Source organism: Dermochelys coriacea, chromosome 1 (genome assembly GCF_009764565.3).
Source record: "Dermochelys coriacea isolate rDerCor1 chromosome 1, rDerCor1.pri.v4, whole genome shotgun sequence".
NCBI lineage: Eukaryota > Metazoa > Chordata > Testudines > Dermochelyidae > Dermochelys > Dermochelys coriacea.
In genome coordinates, this window is record NC_050068.2 from 283,464,070 (window position 1) to 283,485,050 (window position 20,981).

At 39.1% G+C, this 20,981-nt stretch overlaps 1 protein-coding gene across 6 annotated transcripts in view; it reads left to right on the forward strand.

Moving 5' to 3' along the window:
• Positions 1–20,981, forward strand: part of OSBPL8 (oxysterol binding protein like 8) — a 151,113-nt gene that overhangs the window by 123,350 nt on the left and 6,782 nt on the right. For all 6 annotated transcript variants that reach the window (XM_038419056.2, XM_043493035.1, XM_038419083.2 and 3 more), the window contains 10 exons: positions 146–244; positions 2,900–2,996; positions 3,595–3,693; positions 5,332–5,429; positions 6,122–6,211; positions 12,807–12,943; positions 13,384–13,569; positions 19,116–19,203; positions 19,609–19,714; positions 20,398–20,503. In XM_038419056.2, coding sequence (XP_038274984.1) covers positions 146–244; positions 2,900–2,996; positions 3,595–3,693; positions 5,332–5,429; positions 6,122–6,211; positions 12,807–12,943; positions 13,384–13,569; positions 19,116–19,203; positions 19,609–19,714; positions 20,398–20,503 — 1,106 coding nt within the window. The remainder of the gene's footprint in view (positions 1–145; positions 245–2,899; positions 2,997–3,594; positions 3,694–5,331; positions 5,430–6,121; positions 6,212–12,806; positions 12,944–13,383; positions 13,570–19,115; positions 19,204–19,608; positions 19,715–20,397; positions 20,504–20,981) is intronic.

Here is a 20,981-nt window from a genome sequence, read left to right on the forward strand (position 1 = left end):
GTTGACTCTGTCTCATACAGTATATTCTAGTGTCCTCTGCTCTTTTTTCCTTTACATTTGATAGTGCTAATTCCATTTTCTGTAAACTGTTTTGCATTTTCTGTGATTGTATTGTCTGTTTGAAATCTCCAATGTTTCTGTTCAGGGATTAAAGAAACCATACAATCCTATACTTGGTGAGACTTTCCGCTGCATGTGGATTCATCCCAGGACAAACAGCAAGACTTTCTATATTGCTGAACAGGTATTGGCAAAATAGGTTTTGCTATTAATCTGACTTTTTAATATATGCCAGCAGTTAATTTTTGCTCTGCTTTGTTGAACAGATAAAATACAGTAACTCCTCACTTAGTCGTCCTGGTTAATGTTGTTTCGTTCTTACGTTGATGACCAATTAAGGAACATGTTCGTTTAAAGTTGCGCAATGCTCTCTTATAACATCATTTGGCAGCTGCCTGCTTTGTCCACTGCTTGCAGGAAGAGCAGCCCGTTGGAGCTAGCTGGTGGGGGCTTGAAACCAGGGTGGACCGGCAGCCCCCCATCAGCTCCCCGCTCCCCTAAGTTCTCTGTGTGGCAGCCGCCCAGGAGGCTATCAATTGCCAGCAGTTCAGCTGTCCTTCCTGCTGTCCCATTGCCATGTGCTGCTCCTGCCCTCTGCCTTGGAGCTGCTCCCTGCAGCCTCCTGCTTGCTGTGCAGAGGGGGTGCTAATGTCAGGGTGTCCCTCTCCACCCTGCTCCTGCACCATGCTTACCCCATCTTCCATAGAGCAGGGGGGACACGTGACAGAGCTCAGGATGGAGGGAGCTTCCTGGCAGCAGCTGCCATCTCAGCTTGCTGATCTACTTAAAAAGGCAATGTACTTATAGTGGGGTCAGTGTACTTAAAGGAGCAATGCGCATTTCTCTCTCACACATATGGTGTGCGTCTCTGTCTCTGTCTGCCATGCTGTCTCCCCTCCCTCCATTCCTGCTGCCTTGTAGGGTGTGAGGCTACATTAACAACAATGAGTTAACCCTTGCGGGCTCAGTCAATTGCTAGTTCATCATTTAGCAGTGAGGTATTCCCTAGGAAATAGCCCCACCCTCTGACTTCACCACCTCAACCAAGCTTCACAATCATCATCGCTGTGTACCAGTATTGTTTGTTTAAAACTTGTACTCTGTGTGTGTGTGTGTGTGTGTGTGTGTGTGTGTGTGTGTGCGCGCGCGCGCGCAGATATATATATAAAAAATATTGTCTTTTGTCTGGTGAAAAAAATTTCCCTGAACCTAACCCCCCATTTACATTAATTCTTATGGGGAAATTGGATTCACTTAAGATTGTTTCGCGTAAAGTCGCATATTTCAGCAACATAACTACAATGTTAATCGAGGAGTTACTGTAACAATATTCTGTGTAGTCATAGTTACCCCAATTTGGCAAGGTACTTAACATTTTTGCATAATATATGAGTAGTCCCAGGGCTCCTTAATACTGGCTCAGTATCTTGCTGAATCTGAACCAGTATTTAAGAAATGATTTGATGTCTTTGTTTGAATGTCTATTTGCTTAGGGGAATGGCTGCTACGTGCATTACTAAGTGTCTGAACACTACATCAAGAGCAGATGCTGATTTTGGGAGTGGAGGGACGTCAGGGCGTCGTTCAATAATAGTGTTTCTTGGGCCATCTTCTCAGGGAAGTCAATGTTAGTCTCCTATAGGGGCTCTGCGGCAGTATCATGGAGGAGAAAAAAGGTTATTCACCAGCAATAAGTTTTGTCTGTGAATGTAATGCTCAGAGCCCAGCCACAAATCGTGTTTCTAAAGGCACAGAGGGGAACTAAGGGATGGGTAGAAGAACTGGCATATTTGTACCCTTGACCTATATGGACTGTTGGGATTGAGGAATTGTGCACATCTGCTACTCAAAAATAGTTCCTTGGCCATGTGGGTAGGCACCCATCTCTTACAGTGGGGCTGTAGCGAGACAGTAATATTAAGTAACCTCTAGTCTACTAGCTTCTCTTTCTGAAAAATAAAAATAACTTACTGCAGCTAGCTCTGGAACTTGGCAGAGGCGGCAGTAAAACAACTGCAGTCACTAGGCCAGGAAAATCCAAGCATATGGTACTTCTGGTCCAAGCTGAGGTGGAAAACCTGGGAATTAGGACACTCAGACCAGGCAAATGAATGCTTCCAGCTAGTGAGACAATTCATGTGTTCTAGGCTTTGAGATTAATTATTAAAGGGTAGTAACTTCTTTAATAAGTTCTGCAGACAAACTTGATCTTTAATGGTGCTCTGGATTTTTACTAGACATAGGTGGTTATACACGAGACTTCTTAAAGATAATATTTGAGAAACTTATTTTTGTAATAGTCTAGCATTTGAAGTTTTCTAGTTGCACCTTGAATTCAGTAAGGATGTTGACTTTGTTTGATTAGAGTATATCTTTAAATATGTCTTGACTTCTGTCTATAAAAATTTCCTATAGATGGCTTTCTTTGGATTTCAAATCATGTGCACTTTTGATACATGCTTTCTGTAGCTTACTTAGGGCTGGTCTACACTACCCGCCTGTGGTAGATCAGTGGGCAGCGATTGATCCAGCGGGGTTCAATTTCACGTCTAGTCTAGACGCAATAAATCAACCGTTGAGCGCTCTCCCGTCGACTCCGGCACTTCACCAGAACGAGGAGCGCAAGCGGAGTCAACTGGAGAGTGTCAGCTGTCGACTTACTGCAGTGAAGACACCGTGGTAAGAAGATCTAAGTATATGGACTTCAGCTACGCTATTCATGCAGCTGAAGTTGCGTAACTTAGATCGACCCCCTGCGGTAGTGTAGATGAGTCCTTATTAGAACAAGAATTATTGCAACACTTCAACTGCTTGTGTTCAACTTCGTTGCATTCAACAGGTATCTCATCACCCCCCAGTATCTGCCTTCTATGTTAGCAACCGAAAGGATGGATTTTGCCTTAGTGGTAGTATCCTGGCCAAATCCAAGTTCTATGGTAAGTTCTTTATGCTTTTTTATATACTGTGGAGACCCGATTATCCAATCTAATTGGGACCAGATCGGATAACTAAAATCCAGATAAACCAGAGAATGGGTGGCTGGGGCTCCAACTGCAAGCCCTGGGTGGCTAGTGATTCGGTAAATATGGAGTGACAGATAATGGAGGCTCTGTTAAACTGGGTTCTACTGTATTATTACACAAGGAATCCATAAAAAGTTGGAAATGCAATTAGATGTTTTATTAAATAAATGCAAGAAGTGCCTAAAATTAGTATTATTATTATTATTATTATTATTATTTGATTATTTAAACAAAGAAACTGCTTTAAAAACTTTATTTACAAACCATTAAGAATCAAGTCACTTATTGGCATCTCCTTCTTCCAAATAGAAATGCTCTATTAATGGCTTTGGTATAGATGCTATATTTTGTAAAGGGGATGCTCTACAGCACACGGGCTTCAGTATAAGGAAAGAATGCAACAGAGGATGACCCAGTCTCTTTAATCTATTGCTCACTTACTGGGAAATGCTGCCTACTGTCCATTGGCTTTGAAAAATACATAGTGTAATTTGGTTTCCTTGTCTTTCAGGGAATTCATTATCTGCCATATTGGATGGAGACGGTCGACTAATGTTCTTAAATAGAGGAGAAGATTATGTAATGACCATGCCATATGCACATTGTAAAGGTAGTTTTTTCCCCTTATTCAGAAGGAGGAAATGTTACAAAATTAGATGTTATCATAAGCTGTGGATAGGCTTGAGTTAGAGAAAATCGATTTTAAAGTGAAGTTGTCTGAACACACAAAACATTATTATATGCAGGTTCTTCCAGACCTGATGAAGAGCTCTCTGTGGCTCAAAAGCTTGTCTCTCTCAGCAGCAGAAGTTGGTCCAATAAAAGATATTAACTCATTCACCTTGTCTCTCATGCGTAACATTGACGGTTCTCTAATTCTATGCTTCCACATCTGTTAATAGAGCAAGTACACTTGTGTGGAGGGGCTCCTAGTTGTGCTGTATTTTTGTTGTGGTAAATTTTGAAGAAAATCATGTGACTTTAATAACAAAAATATATAAAGCCACCTGCACTTGCAGTAAAAGTAATTAATGAAGTCAAGGGCTTGGACCTAAATTTTTTTTTAAGGAATAAACCAATCAAACTACACCATTGCTTCCTCCTGGAGATCTTAATATTTTAAACCAGTTTTCAAAAAGGGGTACCTAATTACTATTCTGCTTTTTACCTTCTTCTAGATTTTCTTTCTTAACTTGGTCTCATCAGGGAACATAAGAAATTATACTTCTTACCCAACCATATGTACAAAAGTGTGCTCACACACCATCTTAATTCAGCCAGATTCATTCTTTCATGGTTAAACCAGCCCTTGAGCTTGTGATCGCAAGATATACTGCAGTGCAGCACTCGGAGCAAGGGAAGGGAGTGGATGCTGTTCTTCAGCTTAAATATTGAACTGGTGGTTTAGCTGCCTAGCTTGAAGTAAAAGATCCCTTTGAGACTCCCCAAAATAGTTGAGGATGAACCATTTGTCATGGCTGACATTGTCAATTAATTTAAAAATGTCGGTGTTCCATTAGTGAATGTCAAAAAGTCTAATAGCCAAGGGTGTATATATGATTTGAGTACAGTGGGCTATATATTGTCCATTTGCCTGTAATCATTTCACTTTCTGGGAAGTGAGTGCTTTTTATGAAGCTATTTGGGCAGGTGCTGGGTGTTGTGGTGATGAGAAACAGTACAAAACACTTGCATTCAAATGGGACTAATTTTAACCCCATTTGCTGTTTATTCCAGTACATATATTCCGTGGCAGAGACTGGCCAAGTGTCTGCCACAAATGCTACCACTTCCATGTAAGACGTTGCTTTGTAGCCGAATAGTGTAAACAGAATTAGCTCCAGTTAGCTGGATTTTGGAAAGCTTAGCTATGCTCGTCTCACTTCTTTCCAGATTTTTTAAAATTTATTTCATGCCAGAAAGGGAAGAACTTTTATGTGGTTCTGTGACAAATGGATATAAAATATATTATGTAATGTACCAGCATCCACAGAGTAAAGGGCTGCACATACTCATGATTAGGAGACATCCCCTGAAGAGAAGATAAACTGGCTCTCTTGGCTATCCCTTTTTTCACCTGGCACCAATAAACATTCATTCTAAGGTGGTTTGTTTGTTTTTTTTGTTCTTTTTTTTAAATAAGAATTTAGTGCTTGTGTGTATCTTGCTCAGTTATCAATAAAAAGCAACTGGGCATTATAGGGGAACTCTCTTTGCATGTTATGTAACGCAAGTGGTGTTCCTGCAGGAATTCTTTATGGCACAATGACTTTAGAGCTTGGGGGAACTGTCAACATTGCATGTGAGAAAACTGGATACAGTGCAACAATTGAATTCAAACTAAAGGTAAGAGGGCTCTGTATGTGGGCACAAGGGGAATTAAGAAAAATGGATGTAGCTCTTACCAGGTCACTATTCAGATTTTCAGAGTTGGTATTGATTTAACTCTTTTCTTGGAAAATGTATCGTTTCTTTAGGCTAATTGCTATATATCAAGCTATGTTAATCAAGCTAATCACAACAAAGTGACTGTAGTACTAAAAGGAACAGCATCATTAATATCTACATTGATCTTTAGGTAGAATACTCTACTCTTCTGGGTCCAGAGGTCAGGAATTGGGCCCTTTGCTGGGACTTAGGCCCTGATCTTAGCAGTGCATCATCACACTGATACAGTGCTGTTAGACTCATCCAATTGATGACATTTTGGTTTAAATATCTCAAAACCCTTTCTCTCTGTCCAGGTAAAATTCAAGGGTTGTTCAACCCTCTTTAGATCAGTCAGGGATCATGTCATGTTTTGACTAATAGTCCTTATGTTAATAAAACTGTTTCAGCATAGCTTTTGAGAAATGATGGGATGACTGAACAAGATGTCATGGGCTCAGCTTTAACCCTTGGATTAGATAGCCATGTTATGGGTTATTTTAAAGTAATTTTGGCTATCACACTAGAGATTTCGTAACTATATGTTTTTGTCCTAATGTTTGACTTTGCTAATTTTTTTAGTGAGAGTATTTTTCTTTTTTGTTTTGTAGCCATTTTTGGGCAACAATGACAGTGTTAATCAAATATCAGGGAAAATTAAACTGGGCAAAGAAGTTCTGGCTACTTTGGAGGGACATTGGGTAAGTAGTGAATGCGTCTATAAAATAAACTATTCCTGTTTTGCTAGCAGTGACAAGTAAATAGCACTCTCCCTTCAAATTTGTTTTAAATTCACCTACATATAAAGCTACTTCATTCTGGCTGTAAACACTGGCACTTATAAAGATGCAGCTCATGATAATAGATATCTTACTATATATACTCAGCTCTCAGGAATGACTCTGGAATCTAGATAATGCTGATTTTAAATGACCCTCTTGTTTTCGTTACTTTGTGTACTTCTGAAAGGTGCAGAGTTGGACGAAAAGGGTGGCAGTTCATTTGTGAGTGACATACAGTGTTCATGGAAAAAAAAAATCGGTGGCATATATGGAACGTACACAAAGACATAATATATATCCATATATAATGTAATACAAACTAAGGGAACTAAAATGGGGGTGGGAGGGGAAAGGGAATTGAGTTAAGAGCCTGGCATGGAGTGGCATGGGAACTCTGAAAGGAGAAACTGAGGCAGACACAACTGTTGTGCTGTGGCCTGCTGCAGGAGAGCGCACCAAACAGGGTCCTCCTATCACAGATAGCTAGTAAGGACTCTGGTAAGTGGTCAGCTTTCAAAAAATATATATGGGCTGTCAAATGACTAAAAAAAATACTTGCAATTAATGGCAAGATTAAAAAAAGTTGTGATTAATTGTAGTTTTAATTACACTGTTAAACAATAATAGAATACCAATTTTAATTTATTATAAATATTTTGGGTGTTTTTCTACATTTTCAAATATACTGATTTTGGTTACAACACATAATACAAAGTGTACAGTGCTCACTTTATTACCGTATATACTCGTTCATAAGCCAAATGTTTTTGTAAAAAAGTGACGCATCAAAGAGCAGGGGTCGGCTTATAAACAGGTCTACACCAAAATTTGATGATTTTAAACTCTATGAAATCATTGAATTGAATATCTAATACATTGTCATTTTGTTTACCGGGAGCCACTTCCCACAGCTCCCATTGGCTCAGAATGGCAAACTGCAGCCACTGGGAACTGAGGAGCTCCGTGCCTGCGAACACTCCAGGTAAACAAAACGTCCCGATCTGCCAGTGGCTTACCCTGACGGGCGGGGAGCTGAAGTTTGCCAACCCCTGAAATATAGGGTCAGCTTATGAAAGGGTCATACAGTTTTTACCATTTTTACTTCTCCATCTTGGGGGCGTTGGCTTATAAACGAATCGGCTTATGATCAAATTATATACGGTACTATTTTTATTACAAATATTTGCATTGTAAAATAAGATAAACTAAAGAAATAATACTTTTCAGTTCACCTCATACAAGTATTTTGCTTGATCCGTGGTTTTATACTGATCATGAAACCCTGTAAGCGTACTCTTTCGTGACTGACAGGATTCATTTGCTATTGGTGGGTTATTTGTAGCACAAGAACTGGAGGTGAAAGCACGTAGTTGGTACTGCAGACTTGGTATTGGAACCAGCTACAGATAACTGTCTTTTTATCCAGAGATCCATCCGGAAGTTTTTTAAAAATAAACTTCCTATTCAAAAGACCTGACCTTTTTGCTGCTTTGCTCCGTTAATTTTTGCTGATATTTAATCACTCCAGATCATGAGGACACAGTAGAACTGTGCCAATGTCCGCTAAATGATGAAGTACAGTATGTGAAGAGAGTCAAAACAAAGGTGTGTGATTAATTCGTGTGGGAAAAAAATGCACAGATTTGTTTTGTGTTAATCGCTTGCGTTAATTGGGTTTGACAGCCATAAAAAATTCTATATTTATAATTTGCACTTTCATGATAAAGAGATTGCACTAGAGTATTTGTATGAGATTAATTGAAAAATTCTATTTATTTTGTTTCTTTTACAGAGTGCAAATATTTGTAACAAAAAATAATAATATAAATTAATTACTGTACATTGTATTCATAAACTAGGGAAATGCAACCTAGATGGAGCTACCATAAGGTGGGTGCAAAACTGGTTGGAAAACTGTTCCCAGAGAGTAGTTATCAGTGGTTCACAGTCAAGCTGGAAAGGGCATAATGAATGGGGTCCCTCAGGGATCAGTTTTGGATTCAGTTCTGTTCAATATCTTCATTAATGATTTAGATAATGGCATAGAGAGTACACTTATAAAGTATGTGGACGATACCAAGCTGGGAGGGGTTGGAGGACAGGATTAAAATTCGAAATGATCTGGACAAACTAGAGAAATGGTCTGAAGTAAATAGGATGAAATTCAATAATCACATATGCAAAGTACTCCATTTAGGAAGGAGCAATCAGTTGCACACACAAAATATGGGAAATGACTGCCTAGGAAGGTGTACTACAGAATGGGATCTGGGGGTCATAGTGGATCACAAGATTAAATGAGTCAACAGTGTAACGCTGTTGCAAAAAAGCGAACATCATTCTGGGGCGTATTAGCAGGAGTGTGGTAAGCAAGACACGAGAAGTAATTCTTCCGCTCTATTCCTTGCTGATTAGGCCTCAACTGGAATATTGTGTCCAGTTCTAGGCACCACATTCAGGGAAGATGTGAACAAATTGGAGAAAGTCCAGAGAAGAGCAACAAAAATGATTAAAGGTCTAGAAAACATGACCTATGAGGGAAGATTGAAAGAACTGGGTTTGTTTAGTCTGGAGAAGAGAGGAGGAGAGGGGACATAACAGTTTTTAAGCACACAAAAATTTGTTACAAGGAGGAGGGAGAAGAATTGTTCTTCTTATCCTCCGAGGATAGGACAAGAAGCAATGGGCATAACTTGTAGCAATGGAGGTTTAGGTTGGACTTTAGGAAAAATTTCCTAACTGTCAGCGTGGTTAAGCACTGGAATAAATTTTCTAGGAAGGTTGTGGAATGTCCATCATTGGAGATTTTTAAGAGTAGGTTAGACAAACACCGGTCAGGAATGGTCTAGATAATACTTAGTCCTGCCATGAGTGCAGGGGACTAAATTAGATGATCTCTTGAGGACCCTTCTAGTCTTATGATTCTGTGTTGTAATTGAAATCAGTATATTTGAAAATGTAGAAAAACATCCAAAAATATTTATAATAAATTTAAGTTGGTATTCTATTATTGTTTAACAGTGCAATTAATCATGACTATTTTTCATTGAGTTAATTTGTTTTGCTTTATAGCTTGTGTTAACTGCGATTAATTGATGGCCCTATATATACAAAATATACACACACACATATAATATATGTATATATTATAAAATTAATCTAGTTGCCTGGTTTAGTACAGTGATTCTAGTATTTTATTTCTAAAGGGATTGGAATAATTATTTTTAAAAGTTATTTGCAAAGCCACTCTATATAATTTAAAAAACCCACTTACCCAGAGTCCTGTGGGCCACTTGTACATTAATGAAGTGTAATGGCTGTAACTTCATAGGTGGATTTCTTCTGCAACATCAAAAGAACATGGCTTTGGGAAAGCTCAGATGAGAGGTGGGAAGGAAATCCCAGGAGCTTCTAAACTAAAAATAGGACAAATGCTCTTCTAGTCTTGTCCTTTTGGAAATTAGCACATACCAGTGTCTTTTATTTAAGAAATAATACTTGCAGTTCACCATTTAGAACTCCAAACTTTGTCTAAACCAACAGGGTATCTAATTTTTTTCATCTTAACATAATTTTTCTTTTCATTTAGGTATGCAACCAAAACTGCTTAACTACCTATTGTAGAGTATAAGGCTTAATCTTAAACGAGTACAGGATCTGTCGCATGGCCCTGTTAGGTAGCTTAAACCTACATTTTAGGCTTAATGGGTTTTCAAGTGTTTGTATTACAGGATTATAGGTGTCCAAAAAATTAATATGAAAATTTTTTTCATTATTTTAAAACTGAACTGAGAATAGTTTTTGAGAGGTAAGTGGGGATTTAAAATATTCCTCTACTGTGTTGAGAACACAATAACATTATGCCAACATATTAGTACCAGATAGTGACAAGTGACAAGATTTTTAGTCTCCCCAGTCAAAATACAAAAAGTAAAGATAGCATAAATATTGCAAAATAAACTAGATGTTTAAAATACTAAGTTCTAGTGCAATAATCTATGGTAGTGCTAAAACCTAATATGAAACTTTTTCAAATCTCTTATGTAGATCTTGAAGGGTAAAAGGCACAATCTTCATTTAATGCCTAGAGTATAACTTTTTAAGAGTTTTTAAACAAAATATCTCTAATATTTGAAGAGCTCTTTTTTTTAATACCACACAGTTTTTTTTCCAAACAACTCATCACAAAAGATTGCTTGGCCCAGGCAGCTGAAAAGGAGGAGATTGCATATTTGGGATTTTTGTGTACTGCAAGATGATCTTCAATGTTAACCATCAAATTTTTTTTTAATTATTAACCAAAACTCTGTACAAAAGTAGCATGTGCTCAGATTAGGGCCATCAATTAATCTCAGTTAACACAAGCTATAAAGCAAAACAAATGAACACAATTAAAAAATAGTCATGATTAATTGCACTTTTAAACAATAATAGAATATCAACTTAAATTTATTATAAATATTTTTGGATGTTTTTCTACATTTTCAAATATACTGATTTCAATTACAACACAGAATCATAAGACTAGAAGGGTCCTCAAGAGATCATCTAATTTAGTTCCCTGCACTCATGGCAGGACTAAGTATTATCTAGACCATTCCTGACCAGTGTTTGTCTAACCTACTCTTATTCTGAGCTACTTATTCTTCTTTATAATAAACGTTCTAGCTTCTCTAAAATACAGAATTTAACACACAAAAATAATCCAACCTTCCACAATGGTATAAAAACACTCCCAAACTCATCAGAAACAAATAACGCTAAGCAGAACACAACTGCACCCCATTCTCTGAGACCAGGTCTATGAATAAATAGATAAGTTCAGGTCAAAACTGTAGAGAATAGGGGAAATATCTGTATTATTTTTTTATGAATATCTCTTATTCCTTAGCGTACCTGCTTGAGTCATAATCAAAGTTCCCTCAGAAACTCAGAAAGTAACATAGGCCAAAATGTATGCTGAGATTTTTGCATTATCATGACACTGATCTGCTCTGAAGAATGTAGACAATCAGGTCTGAATCTGAACAGTTTACCAATAAAAAGATTTTAAAGCAAAAACTGCCATAGTTCTAAACGTTCTACTGCAGGGGTGGACAAACTTTGTGGCCTGAGGGCCACATATGGGTATGGAAATTGTATGGCGAGCCATGAAAGATCACAATATTGGTGTTGGGGTACAGGAGGGGGTGAGGGCTCTGGCTTGGGGTGCAGGCTCTGCGCTGGGGCCAGAAATTGGGAGTTCAGGGTGCAGGAGGGGGCTCTGGTCTGGAGCAGGGGGTTGGGGTGCGGGGGGGATGAGGGCTCTAGGTGGGGGTGCAGGCTCTGGGTGGGGTTGGGGATGAAAGCTTTGGGATGCTGGAGGGTGCTCCAGGCTGGGACCGAGGGGTTCGGAGGGCGGGAGGGGGATCAGGACTGGGGCAGGAGGAGGTCAAGGGTGCAGGCTCTGGGCAGCGCTTACCTCAAGCAGCTCCCAGAAGCAGTGGCGTGTCCCTCTTATGGGGAAGCGCAGCTAGGCAGCTCTGCGTGCTGCTCTTTCCGCAGGCACGGCCCCTGCAGCTCCCATTGGCTGCGGTTCCTGCCCAATGGAAGCTGCGGGGGCACTGGCAACGTTCCAAGCCCCCTGGTTGCCCCTGCACATAGGAACCGGAGGGGGGGGGGGGACATGCCGCTCCTTCCGGGAGTCGCACGGAGCCATGCCATGCTCCCCGGCTGGAGTGGGATAAGCCTCAGACCTTGGTCCCTGGCGCGAGCTCGAGAGCCAGATTCAAACATCTGAAGGGCCAGATGCAGCCCATAGTTTGTCCATCCCTGTTCTACTGTCTGAATTCAAGCTGAGACCATCTGAATTCATCAAACTTTATACTAATCAGGACAGTCACCCTGCTTGAGAACACTTTGACATTATAGTCTCTTCCATCACATCACAGCTACTGCCTATGATTTCAAGAACTCTTTATGCTTCTGCCAGTGAGATTCAGAATATGATCTCTACCACTGGTGTTTTAGCCTCATTCCTTCCCACTTCTTTGGTAACAATCAAATACTAATATTTATAAGTAGAAAATCCATTAAATCAGTTTTTGAAATTTAAATAGTCCTGTCAAGTCAAATTTATCCCCCAAATGTAACTTTGTAGGAATGTGCTTTTACATAATTTAAGAATATTAAAAATGTTTCCATAAACTTATTTTCCAATCAAAAGTTTAACAAGACATGTGGCAGTGAAATATACTGCTGCATTGTGCTATGTAGTGCATTAGAACCTGACTGAAATTGCCTCACACATTTAATAATCTAAGTTAGTAGCAATAGCAGAGGCAAGAAAATCTGTTTTTGAGCTATGACTTTTGAGCATTCCCAGCGAGGTGTGTCAAAAGGGAATAACAAAGTCTTCATTTGCAAAACGTTCAGTATCCAGGGTCTCTATTCCTCAGATTTGTTCTTGCTGGCTTTATTTAAGGCTGCTACAATTTTTGGTAACTAAAGTAATTAAAAATGTTGAACTTTACAGGACAGCGAAATTATTATTAGCGACAAAAAGACAGATGTTTCAGAGACGTTCTGGAATCCAACATCTGAGATCAAGCAGCGCAGATTAACAAGATACACAGTGAAATTTGATGAGCAAGATGGCTTTGAGTCAGAGAAGTAAGTTCATGAACTATTAGCTCCTGGTCTTTTAGTTAATTACAAAAAGGAGAGTATATATACTGTTTGACAAATAAAATATGGAAGAGAGCATGACCTACTTTTGAATCATAAGATTTGGAGATGGTGATCTGGATTTTAATTCTGATTATCCTGAAAACTTATTTTTGTGAATCTGAGCAAGTCACTTACCTTCTCTGTGCTTCAGATTCCCAGTCTGTAAAATGGAGAGAAATAACACCTTTAAATGCAACCTTATTTACTGAAGTTCCAATGTAGGAAAACTTGAATAAAATAAAACTAGCAAACACAATAATGCAGTAAATAGTAATTTTATAAATTGATCATCAATCTCATTTTACCTCTGTCAAAGCAATATTTGTAATTATTTCTGTCATCCTGATTTTGATTCTTTCGCCCTTATTACATTACTTTGCTAGACTATGGCAACAGGTGACTCGAGCTATAACCAACAAAGATCAGACAGAAGCTACTAATGAGAAATGTGTTTTGGAGGATGCTCAGAGAAAAGCAGCCAAAGAAAGGAAACTAAAGGGTCAAGAGTGGACCTGCAAACTGTTTGAACAGGATTCAATCACAGGAGAATGGCACTACAAATATGCAGAGTGAGTAGTGGAGTGTTTTGCTTACAGTTTAAACTATTCTACATATTTAAAGGAGTTATGTAGAGAAAACTTGTTTTATAGTGTCAGGATTGAAAGAACATGAAAATGTGGATGAGTCCACACTTGTCCAAGTGGTATTGAGTAGTCTTAAATCTCTGTTCACCTAAAGCCATATCCACTCTACAACATTAAACTTTATATATAAACTTGCATGGGGTTGGCTTTGGATGTAGTTAGTGTCTACAAAAAGACATGGTTGATGCTCAGTTAAGTAACTGTACCGGATAGTAGTAATTTGCTGCTAATAAAGGGTCAGACTGGCTCTTGTTTTTTTTTCTTACAACTAGTTCAGGGTGCTTTTTTGACAAGACTCCCTACTCTTCCTGTGTAATCAGTTTGGCTGGTGTCATTTTCCTAGTTCTTTATGTGTATGACATCCTGGAATACATTGCCCCACTTGCTGCTGGTTGTGTTCTGTGGGCTTGTTCTCTGGACACTTAGATTCATAGATTCATAGATACTAAGGTCAGAAGGGACCATTCTGATCATCTAGTCCGACCTCCTGCACAGCGCAGGCCACAGAATCTCACCCACCCACTCCTATGAAAAACCTCACCCATGTCTGAGCTATTGAAGTCCTTTAAATCATGGTTCAAAGACTTCAAGGAGCAGAGAAGCCTCCCTCAAGTCAACCATGCCCCATGCTACAGAGGAAGGCGAAAAACCTTCAGGGCCTCTCCAATCTGCCCTGGAGGAAAATTCCTTCCCGACCCCAAATATGGCAATCAGCTAAACCCTGAGCATATGGGCAAGATTCACCAGCCAGATACCCAGGAAAGAATTGTCTATAGTAACTCAGATCCCATCCATCTAATATCCCATCTCAGGGGATTTGGCCTATTTACCCTGAATATTTAAAGATCAATTACTTACCAAAATCCCATTATCCCATCATACCATCTCCTCCATAAACTTATCGAGTAGAATCTTAAAGCCAGATAGATCTTTTGCCCCCACTGCTTCCCTTGGAAGGCTATTCCAAAACTTCACTCCTCTGATGGTTAAAAACCTTCGTCTGATTTCAAGTCTAAACTTCCTGGTGGCCAGTTTATACCCAGTTGTTCTTGTGTCCACATTGGTGCTGAGCTGAAATAATTCCTCTCCCTCTCCTGTATTTATCCCTCTGATATATTTATAGAGAGCAATTATATCTCCCCTCAACCTTCTTTTAGTTAGGCTAAACAAGCCAAGCTCCTTAAGTCTCCTTTCATAAGACAAGTTTTCCATTCCTCGGATCATCCTAGTAGCCCTTCTCTGTACCTGCTCCAGCTTGAATTCATCCTTTTTAAACATGGGAGACCAGAACTGCACACAGTATTCTAGGTGAGGTCTCACCAGGGCCTTGTATAACGGTACTAAAACCTCCTTATCCCTACTGGAAATGCCTCTCCTGATGCATCCCAAAACCGCATTAGCTTTTTTCACAGCCATATCACATTGGCAGCTCATAGTCATCCTATGATCAACCAATACTCCAAGGTCCTTCTCCTCTTCTGTTACTTCTAATTGATGCGTCCCCAACTTATAGCTAAAATTCTTGTTATTAATCCCTAAATGCATAACCTTACACTTCTCACTATTAAATTTCATCCTATTACTATTACTCCAGTTTACAAGGTCATCCAGATCCTCCTGTATAATATCCCGATCCTTCTCCGAATTGGCAATACCTCCCAGCTTTGTATCATCTGCAAACTTTATTAGCACACTCCCACTTTTTGTGCCAAGGTCAGTAATAAAAAGATTAAATAAAATTGGTCCCAAAACCGATCCCTGAGGAACTCCACTGGTAACCTCCCTCCAACCTGACAGTTCGCCTTTCAGTAGGACCCGTTGCAGTCTCCCCTTTAACCAATTCCTTATCCACCTTTTGATGTTCATATTGATCCCCATCTTCTCCAATTTAACTAATAATTCCCCATGTGGCACGGTATCAAATGCCTTACTGAAATCTAGGTAAACTAGATCCACTGCATTTCCTTTATCTAAAAGATCTGTTACTTTTTCAAAAAAGGAGATTAGGTTGGTTTGGCACGATCTACCTTTTGTAAAACCATGTTGTGTATTGTCCCATTTACCATTGACTTCAATGTCCTTAACTAATTTCTCCTTCAGAATTTTTTCCAGGACCTTGCATACTACAGATGTCAAACTAACTGGCCTGTAGTTACCTGGATCACTTTTTTTTCCTTTCTTAAAAATAGGAACTATATTAGCAATTCTCCAATCATTCGGTACTATTCCTGAGTTTACAGATTCATTAAAAATTCTTGCTAATGGGCTTGCAATTTCAGGTGCCAATTCCTTTAATATTCTTGGATGAAGATTATCTGGGCCCCCCGATTTAGTCCCATTAAGCTGTTTCAGTTTCGCTTCTACCTCTGATATGGTAATATCTACCTCTATATCCTCCTTCCCATTTGTCATGCTACCATTATCCCTAAGATCCTCTTTAGCCTTATTAAAGACTGAGGCAAAGTATTTGTTTAGATATTGGGTCATGCCTAGATTATCTTTAACCTCCACTCCATCCTCAGTGTTAAGCGGCCCCACTTCTTCCTTTTTAGTTTTCTTCTTATTTATATGGCTATAGAACCTTTTACTATTGGTTTTAATTCCCTTTGCAAGGTCCAACTCTACTCGACTTTTAGCCTGTCTCACTTGATCCCTACATGTTCTGACCTCAATTAGGTAGCTTTCCTTGCTGATCCCTCCCATCTTCCACTCCCTGTATGCTTTCTGCTTTTTCTTAATCACCTCTCTAAGATGCTTGCTCATCCAGCTTGGTCTGCAACTCCTTCCTATGAATTTTTTCCCCTTTCTTGGGATACAGTCTTCCGATAGCTTCTGCAGTTTTGATTTAAAGTAATCCCAGGCCTCCTCTACCTTTAGATCCATAAGTTCTTCAGTCCAATCCACTTCCCTAACTAATTTCCTTAATTTTTGAAAGTCAGCCCTTTTGAAATCAAAAACCCTAGTTGCAGATTTATTTTTGTTAATCCTTCCATTTAGTTTGAACTGAATTAGCTCATGATCACTTGAGCCAAGATTGTCCCCTACAACCATTTCTTCTATGAGGTCCTCGCTACTCACCAAAATTAAATCTAAAATGGCATCCCCTCTAGTGGGTTCAGCAACTACTTGATGAAGGAATCCATCAGCTATCGCATCTAGGAAAATCTGAGCCCTATTATTATTACTAGCACTGGTCCTCCAGTCTATATCTGGGAAGTTAAAGTCTCCCATGATCATGCAGTTTCCATTAGTATTTACTTTATTAAAGACATTAAAAAGGGCTTTATCTATATCCAAATTAGATCCCGGAGGTCTATAGCACACCCCAAGCACTATCGTAGGAGAGGCTTTACTAGTTTTCTTCCCCAATGTAATTTTTGCCCAGACAGACTCTGTCTTATCCATTGCATCGCTTCTTATTTCTTTACATTCTACCTCATCATTGATATACAATGCTACTCCACCCCCTTTACCTTTGTTTCTGTCTTTCCTAAAGAGCACATACCCTTCAATACCTGTAGTCCAGTCATGACTACTATTCCACCATGTTTCTGTTATCCCTATGATATCTGGTTTCACTTCCTGCACCAGTAGCTCTAGTTCCTCCATTTTGTTACCTAGACTCCTCGCATTGGTGTACAAACATCTTAATTTTTGCTGTTTGGCCTCGCTCACATTTTGTACCCTATTAGGCACAGTCATTCTACATCCAGTATAACCTATTAGACTAGTATCCACACCGCCCTCACTCCTTATATACATTCTCCTACCCACGGCTGTATCCATTCTTACTTCATCTTCTTCCCTCTTAATGCTAAAATCTGGCGTGGAGATTTTCTGGACATCTCCCATCCATCTCCCCCCAATTCCTAGTTTAAAGCTCTCTTTATCGGTTGTGCCAGCCTCGATCCTAGAAGTCTATTTCCTTCCCTACTCAGATGAAGTCCATCCCGAGAGAACTGACCTCTGTCCGTGAATGCCTCCCAGTGGCCATACATCCCAAAGCCCTCCTTATAGCACCACTGCCTAAGCCATCTGTTGACAGTCATAATCTTGTCAGACCTTTGTTGCCCTTCTCTAGGAACAGGAAGGATCCCGCTAAAGATCACCTGAGCCTCAATTTCCTTAAGCGTCTTCCCCAGCCTAGCATAGTCTCCCTTAATACTTTCCAGCGAGAATCTAGCCGTATCATTTGTTCCCACATGAAGGATAATTAGGGGATTCTTTCCCGCTCCCTTTAGGATCCTTTTCAACCTCAGGTCTACATCCCGTATCTTAGCACCCGGAAGACAGCACACCCTTCTATTCTCAGGATCAGCTTGCCTTCCTAGGCAACGTAGAATAGCTGTCTGGATTTTCCCAGAATGGACTGATGCACAGTTGTGCAACATGGTAGATGTGGACTTGAAAATGTAGCTGTATCAGCAGAAAAGCTGTTTGGACATAAACTGCACCATGTAACTTGTTATTGGTAAAGGTGACTAACACTGACAGGCTACAAAAACACAGTTGCAGTGTAGATGGGTCCACACAGCTCTGTTCTCCTGGCAAGTGTGACACACGCTGAGTAGCTCACTGTTGGTGCTATGCATCAGAAGGTGGAGGTGTAACTCTGCAAGTAAACAAACAAATGTGAAACTTGAGTCCAGTCTTGGCACTGATCCACATCCTCAATTCCCACTGACTTCCAAGCAGTTCAGCAAGAAGAGCAATGGCAGAATTGAGCCTTTTACCAGTAGCAGTTACCACAGGATCAGCATGCAAAGTCTTCTGTTCCTTTTTCAATTGAAGTATTAATTTGTAGTAAAAAGGGGGAAAAGTAAAATACTGAGGGATATTATACCCATATAAGAATGTAGTAGGTCTGAAATCAATGTTATATCTAGCTTTGTGCTGACAGTTGGTTCCAGAGCTATATACTTTAGTGTAAACTCTATTGTACATAACAAATTTTCACAACTGACAAAAATAGCCTTAAAACTTTCTACACTCCATATAAACTAGTGTTTTTCCTTGTCTTGCACTTTCAAAGAGACAAAGCAACAAGATTTTTCTTTCCCGGTTCCAGAATGTGGTATGTTTATGTAATATGTCAGGAAATCTTTACATATCTCAGCCTTAGGTACTGGCATAACAAAAAGGCTATCAAAATTGAGTGATACTCTGGCTGGCATTCTCAATAGCCAGGGTAGGGAATGACCTGTGCATGGAGACTGAGTTACCATATCATCTTTGGGTGTATAGTCCCTCCAAGTCCGAGCTGAAGCATATCATCAGGGTAATATGAAGAGGCTTACATCACTTATGCCTGTTCTCTACTCATCTTGTGGGGAGTTATGAATCTTTTGAATGTCATACTGGCACCTTTCTCTCAAAATATTTGCTTGAAAGCTTTCCTCAACTTAACAGGAAAATGAAAATGCCTCTGATTTGTTATACAGTAACACTGTGTTCATTCTGCTTCTGTGTAGAACCAGACCATGGGATCCACTGAATGATATGATACAGTTCGAAAAAGATGGTGCCATTCAAACAAAAGTCAGGCATCGGACACCAATGGTACGTTCTGGCTTTGTAATTGTTCTCAATAAACAGTGAGGTCAGACACTTGCAAATGTCAAGTTATAAATCTAGAATTCACCAAAGCACTAGCGTGGTTCTTCACCCGTGTCCTACAAAGGTGTAGTCCAGTCAGCCCCAGCCTCTTACTCTCCTGCTGTTCTCTATGTAGGAAAACTGACATAAGTTGATAGGTATTGAAAGTTATATTACCTTAATTCCACGTACAAAAAACATCCACACTTGTTTTAATTAATCTAATGTAAACCCTCCAAAACCTCTAGGATATCGTTTTCAAATACTAACTCAGGCTTCTAACACACAGCCATTATTATAATAAACCAACAGCTTTTTCACCAGAATGTTTGATTCTGTTCAGATAAGTATTTCGGGTGTGAATTGCAGGTTAGTGTTCCAAAAATAAAACGAAAGCCAACCAGTCAGTCGAAGAAAGGAGAGTGTGGATTCTCTTCCCCAGAACCTGATAACCAGGACTCCTCGGGAAGTGAAGGTAGGATAAGCTGCATCTGTTCAGCAAATTGCATTGTTTTTCTGTTCAGTTAGACTGAGCACTGCTACAGTACAGTCATGCATTTACTTTCCTATTCTTTATTATCCCAAGATATTTGTGGTATAAAATAACTATTGGAATATGATAAGTTACAGTACTAGTGCATTACTGTGTGTCTTCATAGAAAGACAAAAAATGCATAGCACAAGAAAAGCAGGTAGCCTATGGTATTAGTAGTGAGATATCTGAAACTTTCCTACATTTATAAACATAGGGCTGTAATTTAAGTAGGCTTTACTACTTTATATAGTTAATATTTGTGGTACAACTACTGTGTTCGTTCACTTGTGTAAAAAAAAAAAAAAGGATTAGTTTCTATATTAAGAAAGTAGTTATTTAAATATATAGCTCATTAGGTTTATATAAGAATGAAATGTGTGTAAATAATTGTTGGCACTGTTTATAATCTTAAAACTTCTCTACTCAGTTGAAAAAGATTAAACATTTCAGTTGTGGATTCCCTATGATATAAGTGACTGGAACAAAGCTTTCAGCAGGACCTCAAATTGGACAATTTCACCTAACTGTGTTTTCTAAATAGTTTTATCATAGAATTAAAGGAGTTTAGATTTGGATAAATTAGTCATTCTAACCAATTGCATCTGTCTGGCATATCTTCATAGCACAACTACTAAAGCATAATACAAGAATCAGAAAGAAGGGGGCAGACCTTGGTGAACTACAAAGTGCCATTGAATCTATAAAGGAAACACAAGAAGACATTAAGAGGTAGTATTCGATGATGATATTTTAACATATATTTTAGCATATCAGGCTTGTTCTGCTTAAAATAAGTTAGGAATATAAACTGTTCTTATTTAATTTTCACTTTGCTGGTTTAAATATAAATACATCAAAACAGAACCTTCTGATGAAAAATGGATATGTTTATTGTTCTTGTTGTCATTATTTCTGCTTTGTGTAATATGCTCTGGAGTAGTTCAAAGAAAACAATATTGCTGCTCTAACAAGCCTGATTACTTCATCTCGGATTCAGAAACTGGATAGATACGGTGATTAATGCAGATAAACTTCACTGTATGTTTGTCAGATTACAAGTAGGTTTACTGGAAATAAATACCATGGGAATTCCATAGATAGCATAAATGTTGGGTCACTGGGTTTTTTTTAGTGTTCCCATTGTTTTCTGGAGGTTTTTTTTTTTTTTAAAGTTTCTACCCCTTCTATATGTGAACCAATGCAGTGT